At 38.3% G+C, this 15,049-nt stretch overlaps 1 protein-coding gene across 3 annotated transcripts; it reads right to left on the bottom strand.

Moving 5' to 3' along the window:
- Positions 1-1,032: 1,032 nt before the first annotated feature.
- sppl2 (signal peptide peptidase-like 2) lies at positions 1,033-14,851 on the bottom strand. 3 transcript variants are annotated; one of them, XM_067362841.1, is made up of 15 exons: positions 14,721-14,851; positions 12,768-12,884; positions 12,473-12,655; positions 12,302-12,391; positions 11,240-11,379; positions 10,998-11,140; positions 10,823-10,919; positions 10,624-10,740; positions 10,459-10,540; positions 10,294-10,368; positions 9,775-9,837; positions 9,583-9,682; positions 7,574-7,651; positions 7,258-7,418; positions 1,033-2,428 (listed from the first exon to the last, which is right to left on the bottom strand). In XM_067362841.1, the coding sequence occupies exons 1-15, from the start codon at positions 14,766-14,768 to the stop codon at positions 2,252-2,254; spliced, it is 1,671 nt and encodes a 556-aa protein (XP_067218942.1). In that variant the 5' UTR covers positions 14,769-14,851; the 3' UTR covers positions 1,033-2,251. The 3 variants fall into 3 exon arrangements, 2 of the variants coding, with proteins under 2 accessions (XP_067218942.1, XP_067218943.1); XM_067362842.1 differs by lacking the exon at positions 14,721-14,851 and adding an exon at positions 14,314-14,631; XR_010891920.1 differs by having other exon boundaries at positions 2,289-2,428; positions 7,183-7,418.
- Positions 14,852-15,049: the final 198 nt, after the last annotated feature.

Here is a 15,049-nt window from a genome sequence, read left to right as displayed (position 1 = left end):
GTTTTTGTGTGTGTCCCTTTAAATGCAAATGAGCTGCTGCTCCCGGGCCACTTTCCAGAAGAGGGCGGAGCTTTAACAGCTCAACAACAACAAAGCTGGAGAATCTCACGCAGCCAAAATGAGGATTGTCAGTAACGGTGTTCAGCCTTACATTGTTCAAACCGGAGTCGACACTGATGGAGAGACTCAGGAAGAAGTTACAACTTTTAGAATGAAACTGGACGTTTCTGAATGGTTAGTGGATAAATTTATGTAGTTGCTGTGGAGTTGATTCAACTCATCCACTAGCATGTGCCGTCATGTTCATCTTTTGTGTTGAATTGACCCTCGTTTGTGAAGCAGTCCGGCGTAAAATGACGGCATGACAACAACACTCTACTACAACAACTCTTCCTCTTCTCTAAAGCAGCCGACATGTCCCCGCCCCCTTTGTTGCGTGTTTCCAAATTTTAGGGTTAGTGATGTCACCAACCTGGGAAGAAGCTCACTGTAGTCCCTACCAGCCGTTTGTTGTAGTCCTTAAAAAGCGATTTCTGTAAAAGAAAATTTCTCCCTTTGCATTGAACTTTGAGCGCTGTAACTTTGCAGATGTTGTTTATGCTCAAACAGCAACATCACACACTAACTAAAGTTAAAAAAGCAAAATCATAATCAACCACCGCTTTAAAGGTTTAGTTCACCCAAAAATTTAATTTCTGTTAATTAGTTACCCTCATGTCATCCCAAACCCGTAAGATGTTGACTATTTTAACAATGTCTTTAATACCTTTCTGGGCCTCAAAAGGTGCAATGACATTGCTGCCTATGTGTGGTTCAACTTCAGAAACCCTTTGGATTTCATCAAAAATATCTTAATTTGTGTTTCGAATATCTTATGGATGTGGGATGACATGAGGGTAAGTAGGCCTACTTAATGACTTGGGTGAACTAACCCTTTAATTTGGGAGGAAAATGCCAAGAACTCATGAACAGTATTGTATATCACATTCTTGCCAGTAATTTCGCAAATGATCTCGCATTAAAACACAATACGCCATATATAACATAATGCATTTGTCCTTTAATATGTGCTCTCTTCAACAACTTTTCAAAATCAGACTTTTACAGCATATGTTGATCTCTAATCGAGATCTGACACAACCTCCAGCCTGCAGGAATATTAATAAACGAACAGATCATGATTACAACTTGTCCAAGTTATTCCACATGATCACACGGTGTACCCAAGTCAAAAAGATTTCAATGAAACAGCATGACATACACTTCTTAAATAAACTCGATGTAACTTCAGACTGTTAAATCATATACAGAAACACACATCAGTGCTTTACACTGGGAAAAACAACTTCTTAAAAAGTACCGTGAATACAAAATTCCTACTATAAAACAGAAAAACCGTCACAACAGATGGGCAAAAAAAAAAGTATGCTTAAAAACTGCACTTGTTTTAAAAATGCACTTGAGTTTTTATTTAAAGATCTCAAACGTCCCTTCCATCAAGTAAACAGCAAAATCTAAATACAATGCTTTCAAACAAGCCATGAGCATATGAATATGATCGATTTCAACGCAGCTAAAGTTGAAATCACATTCCAAACCTATAAAGAAGTATTTGTTAAATTATGTGGCCATGTATAACAGTACTGCTCTTAATTATACAGCATACCAGAATATAAACGATTAACAATCTTATCAATCCACAGTATTCGCATCTCAGAACTTGGGATGAAACTAATAAATCATTATTCCTGACGCCTGTGGTTCATTCGGTCCTTATTAGCACCGTATTTTAAAGGATGCGAGACTTCAGCGCTGTCATGACAAGGACGAAACCCGTCAGTAATGCATTATCACCTGGAAGCCAAATAGAAATATTTTCAGTGAGCTGTCCTGAATTATCATGACACTTGTTTTAAAATAGCTGCACTTTGTTTCATTTACTGTTAATTAAAAAAAAAAAAATGAACAAAATGAACACACAGAGTTGAAATCCTTGTGAAGAAGATAAATCTGTCCCTTCGACTCCCTCCTAATACCATCAAACGTAAACTTAAAGCAAGTTGGATGAAGCACAGCAGATGTCGTGTCTCCTCCTTGTGTTTTTTTCAGTTCGAACAGACTGTACAATTTCAAAGGCTTAAAACAAGTGCACTGAGATGTTCATACTGCTCAAGTCTATTACATATAAGGTCAGATATATAACTGACATCAAAAATGAAAAAGATATTAGCATCCTTCAAGTCTTTTGTTTTTATGAAGTAGATGCATCTGTAAGATGCGGAACTTCCACTTGGGCTGGTGGAGGAGGCTCCTCCTCGCTCTGATTGGTCGTTTCAGAGTCCGGCGGCTCCGGATTGGACTGGGGTTCATCTGTGGACGGTCCTGGGGTTTGAGTACAGTTGATCTGTTCCATGACAATCGGAGGAGGCTGAGAAACGAAATGAGACAGGAAAGTACAATTTTTATTTAATTTTGATTCATTTTAAATTAAATTCGAAAATATGTGCGCACACTGTTTGGGGTCAGTAAGATTTTTAATTATTCAGAGGCTCAGCAAGCGCACATTAAATTGATCAAAAGTGATCAAGACATTTATAATTTTTACAAAAATGATTATTAAATCTGCAGTCCTCTTTGTCGCCATCTCTGTTTGAAATCTTCAATTGACCGTTTGCAAAGACCCGCCCCCTTTAGTTACTGTTGCTATGTCTGATAAGACGTTTTATATGAAACAAAGTCTAAAATATTGTAATTTTTCAATTTAAACAATAAATACTGTTTTGTGGCTCTTTAATGTGTCGTGACAGATCGCTGTAGTGCCTCAGCTCAAGCGGCTCGTGAACAGATCGTCTCTTCCTGCTAGTTAAATTATAGCATCAAATAAACACGAATGAACATCCGAAGGTATGTTGTTTCAACCGCGGAAAGTTATGATTGGTTAGAACGCCTGTCAATCAAACTCCTGGTGAAGGGTCAGTTGCAGTTATTTGTGGAATTATCATCTTTACGTGGGTTGTGCATCGACACGGCTCCTCAGTGCGGACATATCTATTGTTTTGAGGAGTATGTGTGGCTGTCGGTCACCGCACCAGTGTGGATATTCATTTTACTTCGAAGTATGACCAAAATAAGAATTTTCACCAGAAAATATCATCTGAACAAGTAAGTAAAATGTCTGCCACTTTTGTTCTGACCAACTGAGAAAAAAAAGCATTAGGCCGTGTGTCCACCACAGCTGAAAACGCTAGGCGCTCTGCTTAAAACGCCCGTCTGTGAGCGCTTGAGAGCGCTTCTGCAGTGCAGCGTTTTTTTCCGTTGAGACGCTTTGTTGCTATGATACGGAATATCCGGCACTGTTACTTATAACTGATTTTGCAGGTAATTTGTTTCAGGCTAAAAATGTTGACACAATGGGCCCTATAATACACCCGGCGCAATGCGACGCAAGGCGCAGCGCAAGTGTGTTTGCTAGTTTGCGTCCGACGCCGTTCGCGTTTTCCTGTTCAGCGCCACGTCCTTAAATTAGTAAATGCATTTGCGCCACTTAGTGCGCTCATGGGCGTGCTGGTCTAAAAAAGAGGTGTGTTCAGGCGCATTGCTATTTTAAGGAGCTGAAAATAGACTGCGCCATAGACCAACTCAAACCTGGTCTAAAGTCTAAAGTCAATGGCGCAATATTTTTTTGTTAGAGTGCGTTGGTAGAAACTGCACCTCTGGGCGCGTCCACAGTGCGCGATGACTTTGCTTATTACACACAGGGATACGCATCACACAAACATGCCAAATATTAAAAACAAAAGGATTACAGTGTAAAAGAATATTATTGTGTAGGCTACATAAATATAAAAATGTAATGATGAATAGTCATTGTGTGTATTAAAATTAGGATACCTATTTTCAATTCAGCCTATTACTACTTATAATGATGAATGAAACTGGCTAATTAATTGAACAATCTTGCCAATACACACACATATTAACTGACTGATCGCGCGGAGCTATTTGAAAGCCTGCATCCAACGCAGACGACTGAAAGATTGACTGGCCACTGAACAGGTAATTTCAGCAAAACATCACTCGTTGAACTCCTCAGTTGAATCGGTGTGTTTAATAAGTCATTGTATTTTATAATGTTAAATAATATATAATTATATAATATATATAATGTTATATCCTGCTTGTCCCGTAGATGATCTGCTCGCGCGCTTTAACTTTGCGCACGAGCAGATCAGTTTCTTCGCTTGAAAAGCGTCCAGCTTTTCCGCCAACAAATTCCGGCATGTAAATAGTAATCCGCCATGGCGCGAGTGCATCTCGCTCTTAAAGGGAAGGGGAGATGACACTCTGATTGGTTTATTGAACGTTACGCCCATTACTCATTAAGAGAATAGGGACAACCCATTTCAAAAATGCGCCCCGGCGCACGGACCGTTTTTCCGTCGTTAAAATAGCAAAAGTGGATTTGGACACGCCCTGAGTGCACCTGCGCCGTGCGCTTCACACTTTGCGTTTAGATCGTTAAAATAGGGCCCAATGTGTAATTACTTGCTATGTATGTTCGGAGAGCAGCAAAATTAATTTCTCATCCATTTTGTTTCTGTTTGTTGATGTCTCTGTACAGCAAGAATGTGACAGTTGGTCGGAGTTGTATTTGTCCCGCCCCTCCTCCACTCTGATTGGACGGCTGGCTAAAAAGTGACAGTGATGAGCGCAGCGTTTTACTCGTTTACAGCGTTTAACGTTCTTCAACTCGAGGCGACCAGTAAAAAACGCCCAGCTCTTGAGCGTGAAAAAGACGCTCAGCGCCTCGTCACGCTCTCGGCGTTTAAAAAACGCGGCGTTCCCATTGAAAACAGTTGAAAAAGTACGCTAGCAGCTGGAAAAAAACACTTAGGTGGACACATGGCCTTACAGTAAATCGCGCTGCCAATGGTGAATAAACCTAACGATCGCTTAGCTCGTATCACATCAAGCTAAAAGTATTATTATTGTTATATTTTGTTCTCAAATTGTTAATGTTAATAACATCAGCATTGCCTGACGATGTGTATTTAGTGTGTATTAGTGTCCAAAGTCTTTTGCTTTTGACTACGGGTGAATGTCACTGATGATTGTCATTTGGACCTTTCTGGATTATAATCCGCCATCAAAATGATAAGTTTAGTTTCAGATGCTGTGAGAAAAGGCTATAAATGATCTTTAACTTTCTATTCATCAAAAAATCCTGGAAAAAGTTACCATTTCCACAAATATATGAAGCAGCACAATTATTTTCAACATTAAAGGTGCCATCGAACGTTTTTTTTACAAGATGTAATATAAGTCTAAGGTGTCCCCTGAATGTGAAGTTTCAGCTCAAAATACCCCATAGATTTTTTTAAATAAATTTTTTAACTGCCTATTTTGGGGCATCATTAAATGTGCTGCTGGCCCTTTAAATCTCTTGCTCCCTGCCCATCGAGCTCGCGACTCTATAATACAGTGCATTAACAAAGTTCACACAGCTAATATAACCTTAAAATGGATCTTTAAAAGATGTTCGTCATGTATGCTGCATGCATGGGTCAGATCATGTGAGTATAGTATTTATTTGAATGTTTACATTTGATTCTGAATGAGTTTGATAGTGCTCCGTGGCTAAAGCTAACATTACACACTGTTGGAGAGATTTATAAAGAATGAAGTTGTGTTTATGAATTATACAGACTGCAGGTGTTTAATAATGAAAATAGTGATGGTAAGACTGAAGACTGCTGTAATGATGCTGAATCACAGGAATAATTTACATGTTAAAATATATAAAAATAGAAAAGCAATTATAAGTTGTATGGTTTACTGTGTTTTCAAGACTTACTGGCCCCTTTTGAATGATGGTGTATATATAAATAATATACAGTAAAGCAGAAGAAAAATGTTAGAATCGCTTGACTGAGAAGAGAGAATAAGAAAATGTTTTCTGTTCTATGACTTAGTGAAGGAGCGAACACTGACAAGGATCACATCTTCCCTACATCATACAGGAAATCACCGTAGATCAACTCAAGACCAACAAATCTCCAGGTTGATTATTAGATTAAAAGCAGGAACACAGTTAGCTAAAGAGCTGAGGAGATGAAACATAAGCCCTCTTCCGCCAAACACAGATCTCTTACCAGAACTAAAGGAGAGATGTGGTGTCAACCCAGAGTGAGTGGCTTTAACTCGGGTATATTATTTCCTGTTACTGTGGTTTAGAGAGGAAAAAAAAGGATTTAAAATTTTCAATCAAACAGGCATTTGTCTAAAGCCTTCAAAATCCCTGTAAAATCTTTTACTACAGAAGGCAGTTTCCATTCAGGATCTTTGGGATCTATGCCACAGATGAAAAAAAACAAAAGGCTGATCGTGTGTTATCAGGTCAGTTCACCCAAAAATGAAAATTCTGTCATTAATTACTCACCCTCATGACACCTCTAAGACTTTACACTTCAGAACACAACTGAAGATCTTTTTGATGAAATTTGTGAGGTTTCTGTCCCATTGAATGTCAACTCACTCAAAAAAAAAATGATGTTTCAAAACATTCAGAAAAAGAAATTGATATGAATCGAGCAGTTCAATTCAAGTCTTCTAAAGAGACACGATCAATTGATATGATGAACAGACTGAATTCACATATAAACATTCATCATAGCACTCAAATTTGGTAAACAGAAGCTCAAGCATGATTGCTTGACAAGTGAGAACCAATGAATTTTGTTCATGTGCATCAAACAAGTACGGTTGAGTTTCCATTTACCATGTTTGAGCGCTCTATGTATGTTCGCTGATCAATGTTCATATGTGAATAAAAGCTTAAATAAAAAGCGTTCATCACATCAAGTGACGGTCTCTCTTTATAAGATTAATTAAATCACTCAATTCATGGATTTGAATTACGATCTCTTTATGAACGTTTTGAAGCATCCAAATTTAGGTGTGAATGGAAGGAAAGTCTTACAGGTTTGGAACGACAGAGTGAGCATTCGATGACAGAATTTTCATTTAAGGGTGAACTGTCCCTTTAAGGACATATTGGAAATGCTCGTTTTATTAAGGTACAGGTTGACACCAAACCCCTCCTTTAATAAAAAGAAGACACCCACAGTAAAAATGAGAGCAAAATAAGAGCCGAACAAAAACTTGTGGGTGGTTTTACTCAACTGTAATTCTAGTAACCGTACATAACCCTAGAACTTTTCCGATCGAAGTAGGCACTCATATCAAACAGGTATTCACCACAAATCCACTTCCTGTCCAGAACAAAGGCAGCTCCTTGCGCCACAGTGCCACCGCGAGGCTGGTGAGGAGCGTGCAAGGCACCAGGTACAAGAGGGCAGGCTGACCCATCTGCATCAGAGCCAGAGCCACAAATGTGATGAGAAGACCGATGCCGTAGCCTAAACAAACAGAGATCACAATCACAATCTTTAAAAGAGAAGCACCATGTGCTGTACATGCTTAAAAGATACTAAATAAAAGCATGAAAATTCAATGTGTCAGTCAGTATATTACCACATGAATCATATCTGAATTAAAAAGGTCAATGTCTTACCAACAGTGCAGGCCAGAAAGTATATTCGAGAAGTCTGCATGAGAATGTCAAATCTGTGGCAATATGCTACAAGCAGACCTGAGGAAACAAAATGAAAAAGATATTGTTGTTGTCATTATTAAAATAAAATGCAAGATGACTAAAAGGAAGAAAAAAGAACAGACAGATGTTTGATTTCAATAACTTCTTAAAAACAAAGAAATCAGATACAAGCATTGTATATTTGAAGATCCCAAGAAATCCTTAATAACATCTTTTAATCAGGCTTGATAACCAGAGTTTCTTTTAGTGATGCACAGAAATTCCAACAGGCAAAAATATTCATCCAAAATGGCAAAATAAATGTCAGGAGGGCGAAACCATTAATCGCATTAACATTTAAACAAGTAAACATGTCAGCAGTGTGGACACATTGTACAGAGAACAAAAAGGATATTTATATAAAATTAGTTTGTCTAAAAATATCAAGAGGCAGCTCATTGTGAAGAACCTTCCTACCTTCCTACAACTAGTTTAATTCATTTTTTTAACTGCCTATTTTGGGGCATCATTAACTATATATAGGTTGCGGCCCCTTTAATTCTCGTTCTCGTGCTCCCCCTCCCCCGGAGCTCACGCTTGCCTTGAACAGCATAAACACAGTTCACACAGCTAATATAACCCTCAAAATGGACCTTTACAAAGTGTTCGTCATGCAGCATGTCTAATCGCGTAAGTACAGTGTTTATTTGGATGTTTACATTTGATTCTGAATGAGTTTGAGGCTGTGCTCTGTGGCTAACGGCTAATGCTACACTTTTGGAGAGATTTATAAAGAATGAAGTTGTGTTTATGAATTATACAGACTGCAAGTGTTTAATAATGAAAAAGCGACGGCTCTTTTGTCTAAGAAACGATGGTAACTTTAACCACATTTAACAGTACATTAGCAACATGCTAATAAAACATCCCGACTGTTACGTAACAGTCAGTGTTATGTTGAGATTCGCCTGTTCTTCGGAGGTCTTTTAAACAAATGAGATTTATTTAAGAAGGAGGAAACAATGGAGTTTGAAACTCAGTGTCTAGGTGAGTTCCATTCGACCGTAAGTGGACTGCGAAGTGGACTTCACAGGGTATTTCGCCATCTTAAGTGAGATTCCATTCCGAAGGGAGCGAACATGTTCAGTTCGAAGGGCACTGCGAACGGCATAGGGAATAAGGGAACATCGAAACAGCACTTCACAGGAAGTAGAGAGGTAAAATCACCCAACTGTCATTGCGCACCGCATCACCATTCAGAACTACGATGGAGCAGAGCCGTTGAAAGAGTTTTTTAACTTTATTATTATATGAACGAAAGTAGGAATGGTTATGGCGATGAGTGTATTTGTATATTTTAATGTATGAATAGGCATGACAAAGTAAAAGTGTTGAAAAGCAGCTGAGGCTCAGTCATTTTTTATTTTACTTTATTTACCTCAGAAGTGTTTACTATGTGGCTGCGCGTGGAAAAAAAAGCGCACAAGATGAGACCCAGACGGTGGATTAAGAATACATACATTTAACCAAATGAGAATTTATTTTCATATGACATGAGAGGCTACAGCTTCAAATCTGTTAAGAGTCCATTTTAAATTTTAAAGTAAATTATAAGATCTATTTATTTGTTGTATCATAATCTGCGCGACACCATCGTTGACTTTCTTTGATGATGTTTTTAGTGTGTTCCAAATGAGTGATTATTGTCAGTGAGGTCCACTTCAACGGATATACCGTGCTCAGGGAGTAGGGAGCAGTTAACACTGCATAGGGACCCTGTCGAATGGAACGCAGCTTATGTCTTTTCCATGTAATGAACTCTTGTTATTCAACTATGCCAAGGTAAATTCAATATTTAATTCTAGGGCACCTTTAATTTTGGTTTTTGGTAAAAAAAAAAAAAAATGTCAGTGCATCATCAATTTCTCTCCATGAACCCTGGACATCTGTTCATCATGCAGCTGATGCAACAATAGTAGTGATGTTACCTGGTACCAAGATATCCCCAAAGCCCAGGAGAGAGAAGGGCCGGTCACACAGGACCAGAGGAGACGAATTTAACCTGGGCACTTTCAGCACCATGGGAAGCTAATGAAGACAAAGATGCCAAAATTGACACCACAAAATATTACAAAAATGTATTTTAAATGTATCCAAATTTTCAAAAAACACCTTCCTACCTTTTCATGAGTAGAGGAATCAGAGGGACCAGCCGCCACCTCAACCATGATGCTTTCCCCACTCTGCATGGAACAATATATAAATAAATCCTTAAAGGGATAGTTCACCCAAAAATGAAAATTATCCCATGATTAACTAACCCTCAGGCCATCCTAGATATGTCTTATATTAAAAAATATCCTGGCTCTTCCAAGCTTTATAATGGGAGTGATATCTTTTATTTTTTTAAGCCCAAAAATGCACATCATAAAAGTAATCCATACGACTCCAGGGGATTAATGAAGCAAAGCGATGCGTTTTGGTGAGAAAAATATCCATATTTATAACTTTATATTGTTTTAATAGAACTCTGATTGTGTTTAACTGAAAGAAGAAAGTCATATACACCTAGGATGGCTTGAGGGAGAGCAAATCACGGGATAATTTTCATTTTTGGGTGAACTATCCCTTTAAGAATATAAAATTCTATTTTGCATCAGTTTTAAGTGTTAAAAATAAAACTAAGAAGAGCTTTGTACCTCAGTTAAGAGTGGTGTTATGAAAACGAAAAACACGTCATACACGAACAGCACGACCAGCAGCAGAGTGCAGGCCTACAATGAGAAGAAAAATAAGCAGGAAATGCATCATCTCCACACGCTAAGGTAATCGTCAGCATCCACCAGCATTTTAAATAAACTCACCTTGAAAGTAGGAAGCCTGATTGTTTTCAGCATGTAGAGACAGAAAGCGATGCCTAGCGCATCCTGAAGTATCCAAGCCCACCTAGGGAACATGATTTTTTTCATCAGATACCATAACAGTGCTGAAAGTGTCAGGAGTCTTAAAGTAGTTTTCGCTATTCTTACTGGTCTTCGTTGCGGAAAACTCCCCAAGTGACGCTGACTCCTATACAGAAGGCTGAAAGGATCAGCATGCGCACCTGCGGCCGCTTGTGGCAGTATGGCAAGTTATTCTCAGGTATCCTGTCGACACACAAAGCATCTCCTTCAATACAAAACCAAAAGGAAAGAACTTCATCTTGTCTTTCTCGTGCACATCTCTGACCTGCATTTTCCAAATGGTATTCTTCGGACAAAAGGCCAAAGACAGCTATACAGACCGACGGCAGATGCCAGACAGAACGTCGCTATAGTCATGTACACTGCGAGAGGAATAAATCAAATCATCCAAAGTACAGACAGTTTGTTGAAAGACGGTAATACTTTGATTATTTATTTACCCAGTTGATCATAGAAGTAATACAAGAGCACCAGCATAGAGCAGCACATGACCACAAACACACAAATCATGATAGGGGTGACGTCAACGATCTCCTCGTCTTGCTTCTCAGCACCGTCGTCTCTTTTGTGCTTCATGTAACGTCTGCCGGCACACAGATGTGGGTTTAGTTGAATAAATTCTGCAGGCTGTTAGCATTATTACTTATTTACCCTCACAATGCTACAAGGCCACAATTCTTACTTTTTAATGTCCCTGCTGCCAGCCCAATATCCTCCGACAGCCACTGTGCCCACTGCCATCAGAAAGATTAGCACCATGTTGTAGTCCACCACCGGTTCATTGGGCGCATACATGGCCACCTGCCGTTTCTCCCCAAACGTCTAGAGACAGAAAGAAGAGAGAAAGAAATTCGTTTAAAGGATTAGAATTCATATTTCCTGATAATTTATTCACCCCCATGTCATCAAAGACGTTTGTCTTTCTTTCTTCAGTCGAGGTTTTTAAGGAAAAATTCCAGGATTATTCTCCATATAGGAGAGTTCAATGGTTACCAACGGGTTGAAGGTCAAAATTGCAGTTTCAAAGAGCTCTGCATGATCCCAGATGAGGAATAAGAGTCTTATTTAGCAAAACGATCAGTCATTTTCTGAAAAAAAAAATTAAAATGTATATACTTTTTAACCATCTTGCACTGCTCTGCGATGCACCACGCATTAATCACGTTGGAAAGGTCACGTGTGACGCAGGTGGAAGTACCAGGGTAGGGTGAAAAAATCTAATTTTCTCCTCCAACTTCAAAATTGTCTAACATCGTTGTTTTACCTTTTTCTGTAAAGGCCGTTTGACTTAGTCTTTGTACGTTTGCTTTGTAAACACTGGAAATCCTACATGAAGCGTGACCTTTCCAACATGATTACGTAATGCGTGGCGCATCGCAGAGCAGTGCAAGACGAGCATTTGTGGTTTAAAATTATAAATATACTTTTTTTTTTTTTAATTACAGATTGTTTCACTACACAAGACTCTTATTCCTCATGTGGGATCATGTAAAGCTCTTTGAAGCTGCACTGAAACTGACATTTGGACCTTCAACCCGTTGGTAACCACTGAAGTCCATGTTTTCCTCAAAAACCTTCATTTCTTTTCGACTGAAGCAAGAAAGACATAAACATCTTGGATGACATGGGGGTGAGTAAATTATCAGGAAATTTAATTCTGAAGTGAACTAATCCTTTGTAATTTCAATGTGATTTTAAATGGGCGATTTTAGCCCAAAGACAAACTTCACTTATGACACATTACCTTACTGATGTCCAGCATGTCTTTATAGCTTAGCAAGGCCACCGGGATGCCTATCTCCTCATACTGGGACTTGTTGCCTGAGGGAGGAGTCTGTAAAGCATGTCAGACAAGCTTATTTGTGACACATGAAAATGTTTTAATTGTGCTATTAATGGTGTTATAAAGTTTTACCAGTCTATCTTTGCTGACGATCAGTAGTCCCTTGGCACCATTCATCTGGGCCAATCGGACCTTTTCATAGAAAGTGCAATTTCCTCTCATCACCATTGGGATGCTGTTTGGGAAGCCGCCCTCAGGTACATCAGAGGGGGAGCACAGTACAGAGGTGGTGAGATCGTAAGTCTGCAGCCGTGCCTGAAAAACAATAAAGGGTGAATGAGTGCCAGCATTGTGATGATAAACTGTACACTGCAGTTTCAATCTGAATTTGTGTGTATGTGTGTGTGAAATGTAAATTTCTACTAACTGCTTTACTGAGGTCCTGAGGTAATCGAGCCCACTGAGAGTTGAAGAATATGCAGTAATCTTTGCCTTTAGTGTTCCCCCACTCGCTGAAATGTGCCATGCCATATTCACCTAAAACCTGGGAATCAGAAAACATACAGCTCAGGTTATTGTGTATTTCCTCCTTGCTGTGGAAAGCAATGTGTATAAGTCTGAGGGTGACATGAGGGGTGACATGAACTTAAATAAAGCTTTTTAAAACGTATAATAATAACACAGATGGTACAATGAAAGGCCATATGATGAGTTACAGATCAGTATTATTAGCCTTTCCAGCAAATGGAATTACCTAAAGACAGAGCTCACTGTGACCCACAGCAACACAATACACCATCAGGTAAACACATGATGACACTAAAATAATTAACGTTAAATGGAACAAACATAATACTCCAATGTGCCTCAGTAGTAAGAAAAAAAACAAAATACTAATATATATATATATATATATAAATAAATAAAAGTTTAGTAGTTTTTGAACGGTAAGATTTTGTAAGGTTTTCAATGCAAAAACGCTGTTCTTACTTAGAGTTTTTGTCTTGTTTCTAGTCAAAATATCTAAAAGTTCTTAAATCAAGAAGCATTTTCTTGACAAGTAAAAATTATTTTCTTGTTTTTAGGAAAAATAATTCAAAATTAAGTGAGTTTTTCCTTAAAACAAGCAAAATAATCTGCCAATGAGGTAAGCAAAATAACCTTAATCCAAACTGAAAACAAGATTATTATTCATCTATTCATCAAATAATCCTGAAAAAAATTTAACAGAACTGTTTTCAACATTGATAATAATAAAAAAATATTTCTTAAGCATCAAATCAGCCTATCAGAATGATTTCTGAAGGATCATGTGACACTGAAGACTGGAGTAATTATGCTGAAAATTCAGCTTTGATCACAGAAATAAATTGCATTTTAAAATATATTCAAATAGAAAACAGTTATTTTAAATTGTAAATTTTTTTTCACAATATTACTGTATTTGCTGTATTTTGGATCAAATAAATGAAGCCTTTGCGAGCAGAAGAGACATTTAAAAAAACATTTAAAAAATCTTAAAAACTTTTGACCAGCTGTGTGTGTGTGTGTGTGTGTGTGTGTGTGTGTGTGTGTGTGTGTGTGTGTGTGTGTGTGTGTGTGTGTGTGTGTGTGTGTCTGTGTGTGTCTGTCTGTGTGTGTGTGTGTGTGTGTGTGTGTGTGTGTACAAATGGACTGATAATAACACGTGGTACGATAAAAGGCCATATGATGAGTTATAGATCATCATAATTGGCCTTTCCAGCGACTGGACAATAATTACATAAAGACAGAGCTCATTGTGACCCACACAAACACAAACACTAACTAAATAACATTAAATGGAACAAAAATAATACTCAAATGTGCATAACAAGTAAGAAAAAAAGAATACACTACATTTTAAAAAATAAAAAAATATTTAAAAAAAATAATATATATGTTACATCTAAATATGATATAATTCAGGTAAGGTGTATGGTAAGGTAACTTACGGTTTACCAACTAAAGATGTAGCATGTTTACATTCGTCTTCTGGTAAAAATAACTGACATTTCCAGTGTACCGTCTCATTGCTTGCAAAATAAATAATCAAGTTAAAATAAAGCTTTGCCATTAATGACGATCCAGCAAAAATGAGTTTGTCGCTCGTTTGATTGGTGTTTTGTGTTTGTTTCGCAATAACAGTCAGTGTCATGTCAACAGGAGCGCGAGAGAACTCGGCCGCGCGGGCCCAAAACATGCACGAGCACATCCCTACTGAAGTCCGCCGAGAGCTAATCGTACATAGCATGTAGCCTGTAATCATAAATCAAAAAATAAATCAAACAAACTGCGTACAAGCCTGTTGAGAAACCGGCCAAAAAGCAAAGCGGTTCTTTAGTGTCTTCTTGCGTCTTACCTGTTTGAACAACAGAGCTGCCCAAAGGAGACTTGACAAAAATCTCATGATGCCTGATAGTTGTCGTCTCCCCCATCCGCACTGCTCTCAGACACAACCATCAGCTGTTTAAGCATATCCCGCCCACATTTTGCAGTACGTTTCCGATTGGCTAACTTCGTGTGCTTGCGAACGTCCACTCTTGGCCTATTGGCTTTCACTCTAATCAATCAGATTTTGGCCACGCCTTCACTTCATAACGTCCAAATTTGCCATTCCTTGATATTATTTTCTGCAGTTAATGTTAATGTAAAAAGGCATACTGACAGGGTTAGTTCACCCAAAAATGA

Source organism: Chanodichthys erythropterus, chromosome 16, assembly GCF_024489055.1.
Source record: "Chanodichthys erythropterus isolate Z2021 chromosome 16, ASM2448905v1, whole genome shotgun sequence".
In the NCBI taxonomy this organism is placed as follows: domain Eukaryota; kingdom Metazoa; phylum Chordata; class Actinopteri; order Cypriniformes; family Xenocyprididae; genus Chanodichthys; species Chanodichthys erythropterus.
This window is presented reverse-complemented; position numbering and strand designations above follow the sequence as displayed.